Source organism: Mastomys coucha, unplaced genomic scaffold, assembly GCF_008632895.1.
Source record: "Mastomys coucha isolate ucsf_1 unplaced genomic scaffold, UCSF_Mcou_1 pScaffold7, whole genome shotgun sequence".
NCBI classification, from domain to species: domain Eukaryota; kingdom Metazoa; phylum Chordata; class Mammalia; order Rodentia; family Muridae; genus Mastomys; species Mastomys coucha.
Genome location: NW_022196913.1, coordinates 96089850 through 96111073, shown reverse-complemented (window position 1 = coordinate 96111073; position 21224 = coordinate 96089850). Strand labels below are relative to the sequence as shown.

General features: G+C 41.9%; 1 protein-coding gene across 4 annotated transcripts in view; it reads right to left on the bottom strand.

Annotated features, from left to right (window-relative positions):
* Tbc1d31 (TBC1 domain family member 31) overlaps window positions 1–17816 on the bottom strand; it is a 57039-nt gene extending 39223 nt beyond the window's left edge. Inside the window, exons 1-4 of one of the 4 annotated variants that reach the window (XM_031358009.1) lie at window positions 17602–17816; window positions 14074–14220; window positions 9065–9180; window positions 5995–6173 (exon numbers count right to left, since the gene is read on the bottom strand). In XM_031358009.1, the coding sequence (XP_031213869.1) occupies window positions 5995–6173; window positions 9065–9180; window positions 14074–14220; window positions 17602–17678 (519 nt within the window). In that variant the 5' untranslated portion in view covers window positions 17679–17816. Of the gene's footprint in view, window positions 1–5994; window positions 6174–9064; window positions 9181–14073; window positions 14221–16860; window positions 17294–17601 lie in introns of all 4 variants that reach the window. The other 3 variants (XM_031358012.1, XM_031358010.1, XM_031358011.1) reach the window with 3 other exon arrangements.
* Between the last annotated feature and the right edge of the window lie 3408 nt (window positions 17817–21224).

Sequence of the window (21224 nt, the reverse complement as noted above, 5' to 3'; positions counted from 1 at the left end):
AGAAAAGTAATAAAGTTTATTCCTACTGGGAGAAGCAAAGGCTTAAAAGTTAATGAGCATCAACTGCTATTTTAGGTGAATAGCTGTGATAAGATTATTGCCTGCATGATTATTCATTACCAGATTTGTGATTTTAATTGCTAGATTTTAATGATTATAAAATTGTTCCTAATGAAACATGTCATTATTATTTAGATAATGTCATCTCCTGACAACATTAAGCATTTAGAAAAAAACTTGAAAAAAATTAACAAAATGCACTGGTGACGGGAGGGGGGGCATTGAGCTCAAGGGGCCAGACTTGTTACCTTGTGGAATAGGAGAATTCTAAGCTTCTTGGATTTGCCATTTTCTGTTGCCATGACAAAATGCTGTTGGCTGACTAATTTGTAAAGAAACAGTGTATTTAGCTCCCAGTTCTGGAGGGTTGAGAGCTGGCACCTGCTCCTGCTTGGCTCCAGTTAGAGAATGGCTATGTCACCACACAGTGTCATAGCGGCTGTGTCTGCAAAGGGAGCAATCCCAGAGCTAACCAGGAAGCCAGAGACTGCAGAAGCAAGGCTCCCTTGCCTTTTCTCTAATTTTATCACCTTTCCCCCTTCCCTTCTCTGAGGGTTCCTCAGAACATTTAACCCTCAGAGGGTAGAACAACTGAAAGTTCTGCTACATCACACACGGCCACACCTGGGATACATTTCCAGGACCAGCACCTCTGGGAGGCAAGCACACCCGACTCAGCATTTTCTGGTCAGTGTGGGGAGGTATGAGAACGACTTTTCTGTGGGTGGAGTTTCGCATACCATGTGCAACACTATGTGTCTGAAAAACTAAAATGAGACAGAAGCACAGGCAGAGACGGCGGCATACCCCATGGTGCCAGGGCACAGAGGCTGAGGCAGGAGAGTAAGTAAGTTCAGAACAGCCTGGGGCAAAAATGAGAGCTCATTTCACTAAAAAAGCAAGACTCTCAACAACTGGCTTCCATCACTGCCCAGCTTTGTTTTGTTAAGATGAGGTTCTCCCTAAGTTGCCCAGGCTGGCTTTGAATTCAAGATTCTCCAGAGAATTGGTTCTGTGGGTAAAGGCACCTGCCACCAAGCCTGACCACCTGAGTTCAATCCCTGGGACCCATATGGTGGAAGAAAACACTGACTCCTGAAAATTGTTCACTGACCTCCACATATATGCCATGGCATGCTTGTGTACATGCACACACATGCAATAAATGCAGAAATGCACAAACTATTTTTAAAATATAGCATTATATTTTTAAAAAGTCTTCGTGCCTCAGCCTCTAGAGCAGCTGAGAATTTAGTGTGCACCACTGTACCTGGCTGACTTTTAGCATTGCTTCTGTACTACGTACAAAATGCAAAAAGTCTGGAGTGGCAGTCAGTCCTTCAAAGGCATTTCAAGAGGCTAGCAGCATAGCTCCTCAGCAGAGCACTGGCCTAACACATGGCCTGGGTGCATTTCCCACACCATCCCCCTCCCAAAAAGAACCAACAACACCAAGAACAACAAAAGACACCTTGAAACAAAAGATCCACAGTCACTGATCTGGACGTCACAGATGCTTCAAAGTTAGCATCATTACCAACCTGAGAAGGTTCTGTAATATGATACATACTCTAACAGGGTATGACCCAGCCAGCAGCGCATCCTCAGATACACTGCGCTTTAGGTTTCAGCCAGTTCAGTTCAGGTTAGGCTGCCAGGTATGCGAGGTCAGGTCATATTTTGCCATAAACTGAGTTAACGCCTCTGAGTTTTCATGTTAGTAAAGAATTATATGCCAACAACACAAGAAAAGTACTATTACTATCTTATTTTTAGAACACATTTTAAAGAACACATTTAGAGGCTCAGGGCACAGCACAGTTGGTAGGGAGCTTGCCTACCAAGCATGAAGCTGTGGGTTCAAACTCCAACATAGCATAAACTGGGCATGATGGCACATCCTGTAAGTCCTAGCACACAGAAGACAGAGACAGGAAAATCAGAAATTCAAGGACAGCATTAGCTACATAGTGAGTTCAAGGTCAGCCTGGGCTATATTAACTTGTCTCAGACAGAAAGATTAGATAGACAGGTAGGTAGGTAGGTAGGTAGGTAGGTAGGTAGGTAGGTAGGTAGGTAGGTAGATAGATAAATAGGTAGATAGATAGATAGATAGATAGATAGATAGATAGATAGATAGATAGATAGATAGATGGGTAGGTGGGTAGGTGGGTAGATGGGTAGATGGGTAGGTGGGTAGGTGGGCAGGTAGGTAGGTGGATGACAGGTGACAATTTTCCTAAGCACTGATTAGGTGCCCTCATGTATCATCACAGTAAGTCCTGAAGCCATCACTGAGGTAGTGCTGCTACTGTTTTCCCCTTCACTGGGGAAAGTACCTTGTGGAGAGGATCAGCAGGAACATACTCAAGGCTCTGGAGGAACTTCTGGCTTACTAAGAAGCAGAGGACAGGAAAGAGGCTAGGCAGTTCTCTTTTGAAGACTGGGTTACAGTCCGTTCCCACTTCAAACACTGTGTACAGCAGGGACTATTAGGATATCTCCAAAGTTTGCATAGGCCAGGAGTAACGAATATTTCTATTTATGTATTTTTGAGGTGTAGTCTCACTGTATAGCCCTGGTTGGCTTGCAACTGGCTCTGCAGATCAGGCTGACCTTGAACTTGGGATATTCCTGTGGCCTCCTGAGTGCTGAGATTACAGAATGTGCTGCGCACAAGGCTATTTTACATTGTTAAACAGTTGTAAGGGCTACATGGTTTTGGTTTTGTATTATATTTACTGTTGAGCACGTGTGTATGTGTGTGTGTGTGTGTGTGTGTGCGTGTGCATGTGTGCATGCACATATGTGACAGCACACATATGGAAGTGAGAGGACAACTTGCAGGTCTCAATTCTTTTTTTCCAGCCTGTGGCTTTCAGGGATCAAACTCAGGTCAGCAAGCTTGCTGGTGAATGCTTTGACTTGTTGAGTCACCCTGCTTGCCCAGCTGTCTTTTTTAAATAGTTTGCTGGTAACTTACAGACTACAGTGTTCTATTACTTTACAATATTTTTACAAATATGCATTATAGCAATTCTTTTATATATATAAATATAGTGTATATATACATATATTAGAATATATATAAAAAGCTTTATATATAGGTATATGTGTATATATGTACATGTATATATAAGTTGTATCTTCATACTAAAATCTGGAGGCATTTTGAACTGACTGTGAGTGAGCGAGTAATGCCTTCACTGGGAGCCATGGTAAGAGGAGCAGAAGGCTCCCTCCACTGTTCCACAACCATCTCCACAGAGGGCTCAACTCCCACTTCTCACTTCTCTCTCTGCTTTGGGATTTAAAATTCAATTTAAGTGCTAAAGCAATCAAAGAGGAGGAGCCCTACTAAGACATTTGGTCCATATCCCTAACGAATACTTGGCTACAATTCTATTTTCTTCTTAATTATTAAAAGCACACTAAAGAACTCTGGGATTTCCATGGAGACCATATGATAAATTTTTGGTTGACATGCATTAGTAGCTGCTCATATTAATACTAAGAGAATAAAGGCAATACCACATTACAACATAGCCTAAATGAAGCAATTTCACTGAGACATAGATAGCTTCCTGAAAATAATATTTAGCTAACCAGAGGAGAAAAAAATAAACTCTAAAAATAAAGTAAGTGGATCTCTTAAAGGTACTATATTTATACAAAGAACAAAACACATAAAGCAGGCTTTATATAAAGTATTACCAAATAGTTTAGTTTATAGGTTTTATAAGAGACTGTATAAAAGTATCAGAAATATCTATGAAAGGATATGACTGCTAAGCAGTGGAGGAAAATGGCGCACACTGCAAAGTAGCTCTATGTTTATGAAACTATGCATTGAGAAGGAACATAAAGAAATGTCATAAAATACAAAGAATTCAATGTATAAGATTGTTATTAGAGGAATTTTAATCCACCCACATGGCTAGTCTGCCAAGGGATCACATCCCAAGACTTTTTAGGTTTGTGTGATCCAGCTGGAACACAGACACACCACATACCTTTAATCCTCTGCTGGAAATATAGATACAAGATACACCCTTAGTACACACCTTCAATACCAAACAATGAAGGTAAGGTTAGTTTGCAGAAGGAAGCAGCCATGTTTGAAATTGACATATAATTGAGGGGCAGAAAAAAGGATGAATCAGAGAAAATTTTGACAGAATGAGTCAGAGGTAGGATACTCCCAACTCTCATGGAACTGACAGGTTGCAGATGAAGACAGAACAAGCCAGAGAATGAGAAAGAGCCAGAAGATTAGAACAAATTGCTAGAGTTTATTTGAGGCCAAGCAGAGCAATTCAGTCAGAAGTGGAGTAAAGCCAGTTTGAATCAATCAGTGTGGAGAGGAGTTTGGGCCTGCAGGTCAGAGTTCAGAAAGAGCTAGAAAGGGTGAGTTTATTCAGCAGTAAGCCTGAGATGACAATGAAATCAGGTGAATAGAAGTTACTTTTACAATGTTGCTAATTCCAAATGGGCTTTCCGGTTTATTTCTGCATGCTAGTATCTAGTGCAGCAAAACTGAATGCTAGTTTGCTTTTGAGCATGCCATTCTCCAACTAACTGTCAGTTCACAGGTTGGCAGTCACTCGTAATTAAAGTGTTAATGATAATCAGTTCATGAACACTGATTAATTGCCCTGCTTTATTTTGATTTCCCTCTGGATATTTAACTGGATGTATGTTATATTTTTCTTTTGGTCAACTTACTCCTTTAAAATATATGGCTTCATACTGTTCTTTTGCTCAGGGTTGCTTTGTTATCCAAGGTCATTTATGCTTCCATATGAAGGCAAATAGCGTTTTGTTTTCTTTTCTTTAAAAGGACATGAAGTTTAAGTTTGGTGGCAGGAGAAGTGAAACTTGGAGATGTTATGGGGAGTAGAAAGGCACATGGGATTAAAATACATTGTATGTAAGAGATTCCTAAAGAATTAATAAAAAATATTTTTTAAAAATTAGTTTTACTATGTGGAGATTTTATTCTCATGTTATCTTTTCCTCTAAGTTTAAGAAGCAAGTAGCCATTGCTGCCAGCAAAAGTCACCAGACAGCTAAGGCTTACTGCTTGGTTAAAATCAGATAGTTCTGAATCCAATTAATAGAAATTGCCTGGATTAGTTAAGTGAACAGTGTTATATAATCAGTTTTGGTCATTCCCACTGAGTGGGCTTCAATATAGACTCACCTTTAGTTAGTTTTACATGTTAAAAAAATGAATCCACAGTAAAAAGTATTTTTATCTCCTTTGCCAAAAAAAGGAAAAAAGGAAAAAAAGAAAGAAAGGAAGGAAGAAGGAATAAAGGAGAAAGAAGGAAAAGAAAGAGATATGATGAAAATTTCTCAGGCAACAGTAAGGATCACCCATGTAGGTCACAAGTGCACACATCTGTCACACTCACCTAGTGATGTGTAGTTACTTCAGATATGAATTATTCTATTAACAAATGCATCAACCATGATCGATTAAATGCAAGCTTAAATACTTAAGTACAATGTTGCTTGCATTTAAATTTACTTTACTTTTATACTAGCATGTACTGAATTCACAGTAGAGTAACATGCTATTGAAGTATTCCAGATGACAGGCACTTGTGTTTACTATGAAGTTCTTATAGATCTGCTGTGTACTTAAAATTGTTCATAACAAAATTGGAAAACATCTTAAATGCTTTAATGTTACACTAAGACATCTTAAATCTGTTGCTTACAGCAGTGGACATTTCGCAGCTATAGTAATTTAAAAGAAACATCTCAGTGTTCGGAACATATCAGACATAACCGTGTTCTGATCCCAACTACTCTGCCTGTGCTGTGCTGAGAACTCATCTACTGAAGATACAATGACTCATTGCTATTGCACCCCTCTGAATCCTGTGACCAAGAAACAGTGTGAGAAGCACATGCTAAGACACTGACCTTCTGTATCCCCACGGACTGGAGAATGTTCAGCTTTCTTTTCCTCTGGAAAGTATCCAGGTCCCAGAGCTGAGCTGTGTCAGAGGAAGTAGTGATGGCATATCTCCCAGATGCATGCACAGAAATGGAACACACTGACGACTCATGTCCTCTCATCCAGCTAACCAGCTCTTTGGTGACTGTGGTAACAGTGAAATTGTTACATCAGTAAACCATCACTTACCAATACACAAATTAGACAGCACTAATTTACATTGCTGTAACAATCCAGACAAGAGATAGGGGCTTAAACTAAGAAAAAGGCAATGGAGAAAAGGAGCAAATTCAAAAGCTATCACTTATGGAGAAACATGCGCTGAACTTCTGGGCTCCAGTGGTCCTAGCTCAGCCACACAAGCAGCTGGTGCAGTGTCAAATCATGTGATAACACACAAAAAAGAAAAACTTTAGCATGGTGGGAAAAGGATAAATCTGATTTAAAGAATTGAAATTGCCAGGCACCATGATACATACCTGTCATCCTGTGAGCACTTGGGATGTCAAAGCAGGGGGATAACTATAAGCTTAAAGCCACCCTGGGCAACATAGCAAATATGAGGCCAGTTATGACCATACAGAGAGATCCTATTCCAAAATATAAGTTAAAGAAAGCCACATAATAAAAGTTAAAGTTGAACTGGGGGCAGGCGTGGTGGTATGGGGCTGTCATCTTAGCACGCAGCAGGGTGAAGCAGAAAGGTTCCGAGGTGGAAGCCTGGGCTGCACAGCAAAACTGTCTAAATAAGTAAACAGACAAACAAACAAACAAAGGTTTTGATTTGACGTAGTCATGTGTCTGTGTGTGTAAACAGAGAAAACTGAATAGTAGAGAAAATAACCCAAACTATTCAAGATAATTAGCACTGGGTAATGAAATGTGAGTTTTATTTTATCCTCATGCTTGTATGAATGTTTCTAAGTTGTCTATATCGTATCTCTTTTGTGATCCAAATTGTTCCAGAAAGATGGAAGTGAGGAGAGAAAGAAGACATGGTTTAAACCTTGGGAGCAGTCAGATACAAAGGAGGCTGGGAGTGAAGACAAAGCACCAGGTCCCCCAGGGAACAACAGCTTCCTGATGCTAGCCTAAAGTCTGCCATTACTGTGCATTCCTTCCTGGGGCCAGAAAAGAGGGGGGAGTCACATGGTAGCTTCTCATAAGCTACATTTAAAGCACTACTTTTCAATTCGTTATATTGTCCCCCTCAGCTTACTGTGGGGAAAAAAAAGCTCCTTTTTTTTATGAAGTGCAATTCTTTTTTTTTTCCTGATGTTGAATAGAAAATTAAGAGCTGGCTAACTAAGCTACAGTTCTTTGTCTAGGGTAGGAGCCGATAAGATTGCTTCCTTCCAGGCCAGCATAACAAGTGGTATCATTGCTCAGGTCTTATTTAGGCAGCTATTCTATTGAGGTGTCATGGGTGTAACAGCTTCTCTGTCATTCCGAGGAGACTCAACTGCACAGCAGAATTCCTGATCAATCCCAAGTTTAAGTACTGCCAAGAAGTAAGCCAGCCAGCTGAAGATGAAGCAGTCTTACCACCTTGGAGACAGCCTTGCTATTGTGGGGGAGTAGGAGGCACAAAAGTCTAGTTTACTAGTAGATGCTGTGAGAAGGCAGGATTTGGCCACAAACAGAAAGAAAGAGTTGAATAGGAAGTTAGAAACTGGAGATAGCATCTAAGGAACTTAATGGGGCATCAGGTTCAGTGAGAGAGTAGACTATTAAAAAATGGACCTTGGACAGAACAAAATGGTGGCATCCAAGGAAGCGAGTTGTAGGCACAAAGACTTAATGTTTCAAAGAACTTCTGTCCCTAGCAGTGCTAACTGGATTTCTAGGCACTACTAAAAAAGATAACTACTTCCACTTATTTGCAGGGAGAGAGCAGGACACAGATTCCAAGCACGAATTCTGGCTGCTTTGCTTTGCTTTATATAAACATGGAAGCCTGGTCAAGTTATTTCACTGCCTCAGTTTCCTCATCTACAAAATGGTCATAAGAATATCCATCTTAGTGAGTTACTAGGATGAAAATCAATTAGTACTTAAGGTCAGAAAATAGTCCTCGGAAAAGAATAAATACAATATAATCATCCACTGACACTATTATTGTTAACCATATTTATATCTTCCTAAATATTATATACTATCAATTATTTAGTAACAAAAATACAATTACTTTTTTTCTTTCCCCTTGTGATTGAAGAGTAAGGGGATTAAACTATAGCACTCCAGAATGCCAACTTAAAGAATACATGTAATATGGTATGAAGTATGTGGTAACTTTTTGTTTGTATTTTTTTAGAATACTTGTAAAGTACAGAATTTGGCCTCAAAAGAGAGGTGCCATATTTGCACTCATGGGATAGGTAATCTTTAACTCCTGGGCTTTCCCACATGGTAGGAATATCTTTATTATTCAGTTGCCCCTTAGCTACAAATAAATGGCTTCTGTTAAAGACTCAGAGCTGGGGTTGGTCTCACCAGCAGGATCAGCAATGCTAACAGTCTGGGGGCATCAGGAAGGCAGGAGGACTGGAAACAGAATTCAACCCCATCAACAGTATGTCAACCCTGGTGGTAATGGGGTGAGTGACGTTATAGTCAGATTGCCCTCACATGTACACACAGGTAGTAATTCAATTAACTATGCCTGCATGGTAGAGCCTGAGTTAAAACTCTTGACACCAAAGCTTGAGTGTCCCTCCTACCTCAGCGATAACCAGCAGAGTCTCAGCATGCACACTGGGAGGGTAATTCACCACTGATGACATGGAAGCATCCCTTTAGACGTCTCCCAGGTCCTACCCTATGCATCTCTCTCGTTGGCTGGCTCTCATATAGATATCCTATACTAAGGCTGGAGTCAGTTTCCAATTGTAATTGGAAACATGTACAATGCTTTTGGAAGTTCCATGAGCAGTCGTGACAAAACTGCTCCTGACACTACACAGACTGGTGAGGACCTTGCAGACTGCTGGGCTATGATTTAGTCAGCTTCAGAAGACAAACAGGAGGACTTCTTACCTGTATCAAAACATTTAATAGAATAATCAGCTAATGCCACAAGGAACTCAGACTTCCTACGAAGATTAAAGGCCAGAGCTGTGCACGCTTGTGCTGTTCGCTGAACAAGATTAAACCTAGTAAGAAATGGCTGTATTAGTATCAGAAAGTCTACCAGTGATCACAAACTTTGCAGTGGTGGAGTCCTCGGAGAGGAAAATGAGACCTAGAAAATGGTGGGCCCAAACCAGACAGAAGGTCTGAGAGACCCACTGTGAATAATCAAAGAGTATTCCTGCCACGTGCAAAATGCCAGGGCTACGATTACCTCTCTCTCAGTCTCTAAGGACACTGGATTCCACTTCCACAACTGGGAAGTCTTGTTAAGGTTTTAGTTTTGTTAATTTTTGTTAATAACTTGCTAATTGGGAAGCTATTGTTAAGTTTCTGTTAATTTAGCATAGCAAAATCACAACTAGCCATGTCTTTTAGAAAGATGCTTCTGGAAGCAAGGACAACTGACAGACAGAGGGACAGAGAAGTAAAGGTGGTTACTGTGAAAGCTACTAGGGAAGAACTCACCAAGAGATACAGGCACACAGTGGGAGGGGCACACAGGAGGGAGGCTAGGTTGGATGCACTAAGCACAGGGCAAGAGAAAAAAATAGGAGTTTCTCAAGTGTTAAATGAAGATCAGAACAGGAAGCCAAACAGGGCTGGGGGTGAACCTGGAGGACTGGGAACTGAATTTGATTGGGGTGCCTTACATGAAATCTCCAAATAATAAATGAAAATAGTACATTAAAGAAAGGAAGAAAGAAAGAAAGAAGGAAGGAAAGAAAGAAGGAAATCAAGCAAGCCAGGCAGTGGTGGCACATGCCTTTAATCCCAGCACTTGGGAGGCAGAGGCAGGCAGATTTCTGAGTTCAAGGTTAGCCTGGTCTACAGAGTGAGTTCCAGGACAGCCAGGGATATACAGAGAAATCTTGTCTCAAAAAACCAAAAAAAAAAAAAAAAAAAAAAAAAAAAAAAAGAATAGAAAGCCCAAGAGTTTGTTGTGATTGAATTAAATAATGTGTGGTGAGTTCTTAAGAGAGCTTGACTCGTAACTAGAATTTCATTTACAAAACATTAAGTTTCTGTGCTTAAGAGAAAGGGCACAAGCTTGAGGGTAGGGAATCTTAAATCTTAAAGATATTGAGTTCAAGGTTGCTATACAACATTCAGATCTATGGGGTCCAAAAGATACTACACAGGCCATATGTATAATTTTAAACTGTCTAGGAGCTACGTTATAATAAAGAAAAGGTTACAATTAATTTTAATTCCAAAACATTATTTCAATGTTTAATCAAATATTCCATTTTTTTTTAATACTAAGTCTTTAAACTCCAGTGTGTATTTTAGCATTACACTTACAATGTATCTAGTCACCTTTTGAAGGCTCAAGAGCTGCAAGAAGCTAGTAGCTATTGGAGAACTCAGCAGAGTAATTCTAGAAACCAAATCTCAGTCAACAAAATGCATGTGACACCTGGTCACATAATGCCCAAGGCTCCGCAAGTGATGAGATTATTCAAGAGAGCACGTGGAGGACAACCCCAGGGCAGGTGCCTGAGAAATACCAAGTATGGGAGTAGATACTGAAAGGAGCCAGCAAAGCAAGGGATGAAATGGTCAGAGAGGCGGAAAAAACAGCGGAGCTGTAACTCGAAGCCTAAGAGAAGGAGAGATGTAAGTATTCAGTGTTTGACTATGAAACTGAAAAAGACCATTGTGCTGGGCCATAAGAAAGATTGAGGGCTTAATAATCATGCCTGGTCTACGGCCCTTCAGCTTACTGCTCAGTTCAGCTGTGAATGTTCATCCTTAAACACACTTTTGTCTAAGGATTATTTTGATAAAACAATTAAGGAGCCGATATAAACAAAGTTCTATGCTTTTCCAGTATTGACCTGTCTGGTCTACATAAATCTGAATAAACTTCAAGGGTGTCCCTCCTCCCCTGTCTATCACAAAGGACATAGGTCAATTAAAAGATAGACCCTTATCATCTTGGGGAAGGCACCAGGAGGATCAGCATACCATGTCACCTACCACTGTTCTACTTATGCTCACCTTCCCAGAGCTCACTGCATTTTGAGAGAAGCAAGTCGTTTTCCCATTCACTTCTCTAAGGTTTTATTGTTTTCTGCTGCAAGTAATCTGGAACTTGGTAACTCCCTGAACACCCATAGGCACTCTGTCATAACCTGTTCTCTCCTTGCTAATCTGTCTTTTGCTATAAGAACGCTGGCTCACAACTTAGGAGGGTAGGGGCAATTACTTCTCCTCCCCTATTGTAGACAGGGGAGAGACAATGGACAAAACAAGCAGGTAAGTCCCAGGTGTGAAGACCTGGGTGTGAAGACCCAGGTGTGAAGTCTCAGGAGAGGCTGAAGGCACGAATGGGGCTGGGGAGCAACCAGGACCACCGGTTTAGGAACAAGACGACAAGTTACGGATGGCTGAACTCACTGGCATAATGCAGGCTGCTATGGGGGAAAAGAAAGGAAGGCTTTGGCAACTATTTTCTCATAAATCAGGAGGCTGAGCAGTGAGAGTACAAGCTATATCCAACACAAGTAGGCTAAGAAATTGTAAAGCGTTTGCAGCAGTTGCTGAAGAATGGCAACTAGCAAAGGAGCAAGGAAGTGCTGAGAATCACTGATGCAGAAGCGAGCTATTGTGTAAGGGAGCCCTGGACCAGCAATATGCTGTCCAGCAATAGGAGAAACTCCAGGTGAGACCACCAGGGACGGTGAGGAAGAATGAGGGTGGGGCAGCAGGGTCATTGCTATTTTTAGTGAGGAGCAGAAATGATGGTTAGCAGATTTCTAACAGACTGCAGTTAATCTGTGACTTCTTCCCTTGAACTATCTTAGAGTAAGTGACCACGATCATGTGCCCGACATTTCCACCCCAATCGTCAGAGTCCTTCCAGGTGCTACCAGGTGTCCCACAGCAGCCTGACAGGAGGAGGATGGGTACAGACTCATGCCTCGCCATGTGTCTCCCATCTCCCTCCATCTGAGGATCTACTCCCTTTCCCAACATTCTCGACTGTGACCTCTGTGAGAGTTCCAGGACAGTTTTGTCAGTGAACACCCCTACTAGCTGATGGATGACTCCATCTGGCTGCATCTGGGCTCTGTCTTTGGCAAGAACCACACAGAACTGCGTGCTTTTCACTGCACCCTGTCACCGACCTTTATTGGTCCTATTAACTTTAATCATTTGGTTTATACAGTGTGTGCCAGCCTTTTCATTTTAACCATTATTCTGTTTCTTCTATAATTAAGATTTTGTGGTGAGGCTGGGGATTTCTCAGTGGCAGAATTACCTGTGTAAAGCCCTGAGTTCGAAGCCCCAGTACTGGAAGATAAAAATTAATAAAGAAAACAATTTTGTAGGGAGAAAAATTTTTGACTGTGTCACATCCCAGTCCACATTAAAGCTCTGCTTACAGCAGGAACGCACGGGTTGTGACTGGCATCAGAGGCACAACACATCACTCTCAGTACTTACTAACTGCTCAAATTATCTCTTCCGTGGGCACTCTCAAAGCTGGCTTCTGTGTCCTGACACTCATATTGTTCTGGGGATAATTTTTCTATCTATGAAATGTTACAGGTTCATCCTATAGCACACCTGCTCCTATACTGAAACTGGCCATTTCTGCAAGGACCTCCGGTTTATCAGTAATTAGTTCTTGGAATCTAAGAACTGAGCACAAGGTCTGCACACTGCTCCTGGCATGCTGTCCTGGCCCTCTGTGTGGACGACACTAGGAAAGACAGATGTGTTCCTCCTCACATACATGTCTGTGTTTATTCCTATCTCTGTGCAAACCCAGAGTTTATGCTGACAAATCCAACTTTAATCTAAAGTGGAAGGGTTCGTTCTACCATTCTTCTCCTTACCTCAAGTCCCCATGTGGAAACCAGGCTCTTATTTTCCCAGTGTGTTCTTATTTGATCAAGGCTCTCTAAACTAACTCCTCGTCAGTGACACTTGCCCATGCAGACATCCTGTGACTGTTGCTGGTCATTCCCTTCCCACCTTGCCTCATGGCCTTGCCTTGCTATGGACACTTAGTGATCAGTCCTACTTAATGCTTCTGGACCAAACAGAAAAGGAAGGAAGATGACTCCAACTCTGTGGTTCTTGGATCTAGTACACTTTAACTTTTGTTAAAGGTTCAGAGGAAACTGAGTTTCGAAATCACCTAACGAAGCACCAGAACTTAATGACAGATGAGCAGCGATGAAAACTTAAATTTAAGGGAAAGTGAGCAGAGCTGGCGGGACTTTATCTCAGTGGGTAAAAGTGCTTGCCCCTACACCTAACTGGCATGATTTCAATCCCTGGGACCCACATGGCAGAAGGTGAAAATCAACTCTTAGAAGCTGTCCTTTGACCTGTACATGCAAGCTGTGGCATGCTGTGCATACATACACATACAAACACACATAAAATAAATAAAATGCAATATAGAAATTGTAATGAAAAGAAAAAAATGCCGGGCAGTAGTGGCACACGCCTTTAATCCCAACACTTGGGAGGCAGAGGCAGGTGGATTTCTGAGTTCGAGGCCAGCCTGGTCTACAGAGTGAGTTCCAGGACAGCCAGGGCTACACAGAGAAACCCTGTCTGGAAAAACCAAAAAGAAAAAAAAAAAAGAAAAATTAAAAAACAAGGAGGCAGGATTGGTGGCTCCCTGCAATGGGGAGGTTGAGGAAGGACCATTGCAGGGTCAAGGGGCCACCCTGGGACAGAACAAGATCCAGTGTCAGGAAGAACACTCAGAACTGCCACCAAGTCTGTAAACCAGCCCTCTTCCACTCTCCCTTTCCTCCACTCTTCTGCCAGCACTTAAAGTAGCTTTCTAAGAACTCAGCGGGGCTTTGTAAATCATCAGTAAGTAACTGAATAGTCAACGGTCAAGAACTCCCTAAATAACACGGTACATATTGAAAGCATCTGCTTACCTGTTTCCATGCAAGTCAAAAACATAGATGTTTCCCTGATGGTCCCCAGCAATGAAGGAATCACCTGAGCCATCAAAAGCCACATTCAAAAACCGCAAGACTTTTGGATGGTATTCAGAAGTGCTGTGCACAACGTTCACTATAATTCTGTCAAAACACAACAATCTAAACGTTACAATCTACACCACATGCCAGCTTTTATGTATTGGGTTCTATTGAAGGCTTCCTCCTGCTTATTCTTCCTATTGACGTTCCTTTTGTCCCTAGAATCAGTCTTATAAGGACTTCTAAACAGTTCAGAAAGCCTTTCACTAGAAAAGAAGCTAACATTCATCTATTCATTAAATACTAGGAAACTTACTACATGTCAGAACCGACGAAGCCAGACACTAGGAACAATGGAGACAAGGTTACTTTGTCACTTACAGTTTAGTAGCAAAGACAACAGTAAAAAGGCACATATAAACAGCATAATGGTGAATAGGCAACCCGGTAGAAGTCTTTCTGTAATGTGAAATGCTCCACAAAGCGTGAGTTCTATCTCCACCTCTGAGACCTACACGATACCCTGGCAAGTACATGCTCTAAGGACTACGTGTTCATCACTGTGTCCCTGAATCTGACCTACAATACACGGTGCTCACACCATGCCTGTGAAGTACTTCATGTCACTCTTTGAAAACCCATGAGTCAGACTTCTACTCTAGTAGTAAGAAATGGAGTTAATTCTTCAATATTATCCTATAGATACATATAGTATACACTAAAGCTATGTGGAAAATTCAAACATTTTAACCTTGGCTTTAAATTACTCATACACAAGTATAAACAAACATACAACTAACATAAATATTCGATAGAAAAGCTGTGCACGTGAATGCTGCTCACCGTGTGCACAGCAGTGACACAGGTAGCTCCTCCCACTCTCCTTTTCTAGATTTGCTATGTATTTGTTTGTAATCATATACTACTTTCAGGGGCAAACTTTGTATAGACTGTACAGCAATATTTAAGTTTACTATTTTTGGAGAATTCCTGTGCCGTACATCTGCTGAAAAACGGTTTAGAAAACTTACTGGGCCAGTGGGGCAGCGGCTCAGCAGGCAAAAGTGCTTGCCATCAATCCTGGTGACCGAAGTTTGATCCCCTAGGTCTAAATGAAGGAAGGAAAGAATCGATACCCACAAGTTGTCCTCCGACTTTCACAAATATGCCATACCGTGCACACGTCAAATGTAAGAAAAAACTTTCAGCCCAAAATGGTTTCTTTACTATACAGAGTGGCGTAGTGATGCGCATCTATAATCCCAGGACTCAGGAAGTGGAAGCAGGAAAACTGAGAGTTTGAATCCAGATTGGGCTGCACAGTGAGATCCTATCACAAAAACAAAATCATGCATCGTCTTTCTGGTCTTGAAGACCAGCACAATACCACTCGGTTTAAAATTTATTTATGTGTGTGCATGAGTGCTCACACATGCCTGACACGTGAAGGTCATAGGACAACTTATAGGAGTTGGAGGTTTCGTACCATAAGGTACCCAGGGACTAAGCTCAAAAGACCAGGCTTGGCTGCAAGCTCCCTTACCTTCTGAGCCCTCTACCTAGCCCCCTTCCTTTATTTCAAGAATAGTATTTAATCATGAAAATTTTATCTTTTGCCTATGAATCTTTTAAAAATGATTTATCTTTTGACTGAATATATGTCTGTGCACTGTACCTGCAGATGCTAGAAGAGAGTGTTAGACTGGAGTTACAGAAGGTTGTGAGGTACCAAGTGGATACTGGAAATTAAGCTTAGGTCCTCTGCAAGAGCAGCCAATGTCCTTAAATTCTGAGCCAATCCTCCAGTCCCTTATATGTTGTTTTAATACTCCAAATTAAGATATCATTTTCAAAATATATAGAAAGATTGATAAATGGGTTAAACATTTCCTCAAGGGTTCACTGGTAAAGCGCTTCCCTAATATGTACAAGGCCCTAGGTTGAATCCTCAGCAGTGAAAAAATTATTTTTCTTCATATTTATCTAAATATGGAGCTTTTTTAGATTGATCAGGGATATAGAAAAAAAATCTTACAATGTTCATCCTTATGGAGTTTCATGGTGTTAAAAATACAAAAATTAAGCTTTGCATGGTGGCCCACATCAGTAACTCCAATGAAGGGAAGTTGGAAACAGACAGCCCCCCTGAGCTAAAGTGATGAGCACTAAGTTCAGTGAGCATCTATGTCTCAAAAACTAAGTTGAAGAGCAACTAAGGAAGACCCGGGTGCTGACCTCTGGCCTTTACACACACACACACACACACACACACACACACACGAAAAAGTGTTTTTTATTCTCCTGTATAATTGTCATCTCTGAGGCTTACTGCCTCTGTCTGCTAACCTAGGCCTGGTCCTCAAAGCTTCTACCCTTTGTACAATCTAATCTAGGCCTAGAATGTTTTCAGCCTCTGAGACTTACTGCTGAATAAGCTCAGCCTTTTTAGTTCTTTCTGAGCTCTGCTGGCTGGTTCAACTTAGTTATTCTGGCTCAAAACTGCTTTCCGAGCTGAAATGAAAACGCTGAAGAATCTCCACTATTGACAAAATTGTTTATTCAATAGGTCGATGGGTCAATAGCATTGATAAAGGGCAGACAGCCACCAGAAACCACAGTGGCTGGCTAGTCAAATAAGTGGCTGATCCACTTATAACTGTGCTTTCAGCCTACAAAAGCATCTAATTTGATTTCTAAGGAAGCAACTAAAAGATAAACAGAGAAGTCTCTTGAGAAACAAACCTCAAGACAAGAACTCGAGTGATACCATGCAGTCCACGCAGGCCTAGGTAATCAGAAACACCAAGATCACTTAGGCAGGCACCATGGGAACCAAAACAAATGTATCACGGAGGCAAAGACTCCCACTGACGTCACACAAGAGGCTGAGTCTCAAATCCAGCAGTCTAACTCCAAACCGAAGGAAAAGAAGCACAGGCGAGTAAAAGTTCCTGCATCGCTGATAGCCCCCGCAACACACACTCTTCTGTGCAACTGCAGAATATGTTTGTTCTAGCGTTGTTCCATAGTGAAAAGCGTGCTTGGCCCACACTAGGCTCTCAACATTACAGATGTGTGCAATGTAATGACTTAAGGATGGAGAGCTTCGGCTTTTGGAGAGGTAGATGCGCATTGCCTTCTTTGTTCCCATCACCTCCTGGAGTTTTTTTCCCAACTGGAATAGACATTAATAAATCAAAGCAGGTGGAGCCCCGGCACTCGGCTGAACTGCAAATTCTTTTGCATAAATCATAGTCTTCTCCTGCCTCCCTCTCACTGTGACCGGGGACCAGAACCTGGGTCGCAACTGCAATCTACGGCTTCCGGAGCTACTTGCGTCTCCTGAGGTCCCAACTCAGGGATGCAGCGCCCGGCCAGAGTCAGAATCCCCAGGCCGGCATGCCCCCCCACCCCCTCCACGCTTCCCACTTCAGCCTCCCGCAGACCCGCCCCCTTGCCAGTCTCCACAGCCCGCGGCCTCACCCGTTCTGAGTGGCTGGCGATGGCTTGCGGTGCCATATCTTGCCGCTCTCCTTGTTGCCCAGGTCAGTGCTCTGCATGTCGAACCCCGCACCCCCAACTCTGGACCACTGCTGACCCGGTGGGGTAACCGTCCCGAGTGCTACCCAGCAGTCCCCGCGCGCCCAACCCGGGAAATTCGAGCGGCCGCTGCGGGGTCTCCGCCCCCAAGGACTGTACCAATCACGCGGGGGACGCCCTTTCTAGTTACAACCAATCAGAACGTGGATCCGCCCACCTCCGCTCAAGTGGTCCCTCCACTCAGGACAATGGAAACGACTAACGACTTCTCTCTAGACTCCACCCCTTTTCTCAGGCTTCTCGCGAACCTTGGAACCCAAAGGCTTTAGGGAGTTGTAGTTTTCTGAAGACGAAGTCTGGGACTTCAGTTCTCTGACACCTATAGGCTCAAATAGACATCAAGTGTTTTTCTCCTGAGAGCCTGCTACCCTGCCTACTGCATTTCCTTCTATATTGCGTTTAGAAAAAGAGATTTATAGAAATAAGTAATAGAGAAGCAAATGACAAGCTCGTTGAGAATTGGAGGAGTTTCTTTCCTAGAACTTACAGGCACCACAGAACTTCACAGACCTAAATGAATTCCGTTTTGTTTTGTTTTTGTTTGTTTTTGCCACACTCAGCATGCTTTAATTGCGTAAATTTACAACATGCTCCCACATTATGGTTTCCAGCCCACTGTTCACAATCTAGAAAAGCAAAAAACGTCAAGAACTAGCTGCACTGGCATCGGAAATCTTTTTTCACTTAGCAAAATTCACTTAATGTTTCTTTAGTTGTTTACTATGTGTGGCTGTCCCGCGCGGTTAACATGCCAACTCACTTAATTCACAGAGAAGCAATTTAGATAATGCTTTTAACTCCACTTCAGTGCTGTATAAAGTTGCAAGTTAGTTTCTAATGAAATTGCCCCATATTTGGTGTATAAAACAGAAATTGTGCCAGGTAGTGGTGGCACAAGTCTTCAATCCCAGTAGTTGGGAGGCAGGAGCAGGCAGATCTCTGTGAGTTCAGGCTAGCCTGGTCTACAGAACTAGTTCCAGGATAGCCAGAGTTACACAAAGAAACCCTGTCTCGAAAAATCAAAAAAACAAATGAAAAGACCAAAAACTTACTCTCTCAACATTCTGTGTCAACAGAGCCTGTCAACAGAGATTTTCTTCTCTGTCTGGGATAGCCACCTTCTGCTTGTTGCAAATATCTCTCTACTTTTCTCATATATGAAAATAAATGAAAATCATAAAGTAAAAATTAAATGAGGTTTCCAAAAGAGAATATAAACATTTTTTAGGAAACAAGACTTGAGTTCACCTAGGGAAATGACCTTTCGCTCCTGATCAGTTTTGAGCTATAGTCATCTGATGAGGCCATTATTTCTGAGACTGAAGGTGTGTGTCCTGACACCATCAGGCTCTGCTCAAGATATATTAATAATTACATATGTATTTCCACCTTACTGTTAAAGAGACACGTAATAGCACCTGTAACATCACTCCTGCCTTCTCTCAGCTTCAGTGGAAGCTTCTTACAACTGCTCACTTGTTAACAGTAGATCAGCACTTCGGGCAGCACACATACTCCTGTTTCCCTGTTTCCTTTGGGACACTCTTAAAAGGCTTTTTCAACCTGTCTCTCCTGCCTTGCAATTCCTATGTCTCTAATAAGGTTCTCTCTAAGCCTCAGAGCTTGACTTGCCATTTACCAAGAACACTTACAGTTGGATTTAGAGTTCACAATGATATTTTTAGGTGAAAATCCTTAACTTATGCTGTGGGCCAACCTAGTCGGGGTCTCGCAACCCTGGAGAGAATCAGGGTTCCGTTACTCAGGTGGGCAAGGAGTCGGCGAGTGATAAACAGACACGAACACAAGAGAGTGCTGAATCTGAGTGTAATTTCTCAAAGTAAGCATCAGACTTTTATAGTCATTACAGAAGAAATAAGGAAGTTAAGTAATACATCGGCCAAGGTACATCAAGGTCATCTGATGCATAATGATTCTTTATACAAAACAGAAAATTCATACGTGAAAATGGGCAGGAACCAGGCAGTGGTTACAACTGAGATAAAGTCAGCCTTATTTGAAGTACTCTAGTTCCTTCTTAGACCGCAACCCACCTTCTTCCTAGACCATTGTAAATTCCTGTAAATGGAATTGACTCAGCTGTTATTCTAAGTATTTATGGGGGACCTCCATTTATCAGAGGAGCCCACCAACTTTCTTCTATTAAGTAATGTAGTCTGCCATGCATGATTGTAATGAGAATTCTAAGTTTACATTGTTGAACTTGCCCTGGGATTATTAACTCTCATCCAGTAAACTGCAATGCCTGTTCTCTCTTTCCACACTGGAGGCATTTCATCTGAATAAGTAACATTCTTTATGAAATTCCAAGCCCAGGGTCGGCTCAGCCTTGACTAGGATGTTGGGACACTGGTGGAGGCCAGGAAACAACATCCAGGAGACCAGTTTCCTTGAAACTTTTTGCCTCAGGACTGCAGCCAAGCTTTTGGACTTGTCACACAGACTCCAATGGAGTGGGTGTGGCAAATTACATTTCAAAGACTAGTGGTTTGTGTGTGTGTGTGTGTGTGTGTGTGTGTGTGTGTGTGTGTGTGTTTGCTAGGCCTCACACATACTGAGATTAGTATGGAGACATATATGAGGGGGAAGGAGGAAGCATTTGACTTGCTACAGATAGGTGCTACTATTATCCCTATTTCCTAGGAAACGGAAGTAGGAGGAAAGCCAAAATAGAATCATTGATTCTTCTGTTACTGAGCTCCATGATTTGCAACAACAGAAAAGCAACAACAAAGGAAGTGTTTGGTCAAGCATAGTGGCACATACCTATAATCCCAGCAGTTGGGAAGCTAAGACTGGTTGATTTCAAATTGGAGCCCATCCTGAGCCACAAAATGATACTTTGGCTCAGAAAAAAAAAATTCTATGGATCATTAGTCAATAACACGTACCCCATATATATTCCTTCATTTACATATTTAAAGTATATAATTTTGTCAGTTTGACATAAGTACTCACTGTGAACCTACTACCAAGTCAAGAGGATGAACGTATTTATCTGCCACCGTAAGATTCCCTCCAATCTCTTCTTTGTGATCTTTTTCTATCCCCATCCTACTTTGTGTGCCTGCCACAACTGGATGTTGTCTGTTTCTCACATTAATTATTTTCTGGACATTTATGTAAATGGAGTCTTATTCACCTCTCCTTTTTCTCCTCCAACTGGATTCTTTTATATACCAAGAACTTGAAATAATTAAGAGATTCAGTTGTTTTGTTGGGACACCAGTTAGTCATTTTTATTGCTAAGTGGTGTTCCATTATGTCCATATAATCTGTCTATCCATTCGTGAACATTACCATGGTTTCCAGTTTTTCTTCTCCAGGGTAAAACTGTTATGTATGCTCCTTTTATTTCTCTGGGAGGTGTTCCTGAGAGGAGTGGAGCCATTGCCTTGTATGGCAGGCATCAGTTTAGCTTAGCTTTTCAGGAGACTGGCAGATGTGTACGGTAGTTCCCTCCCCCCCAACTCCCGGCCCCTCCC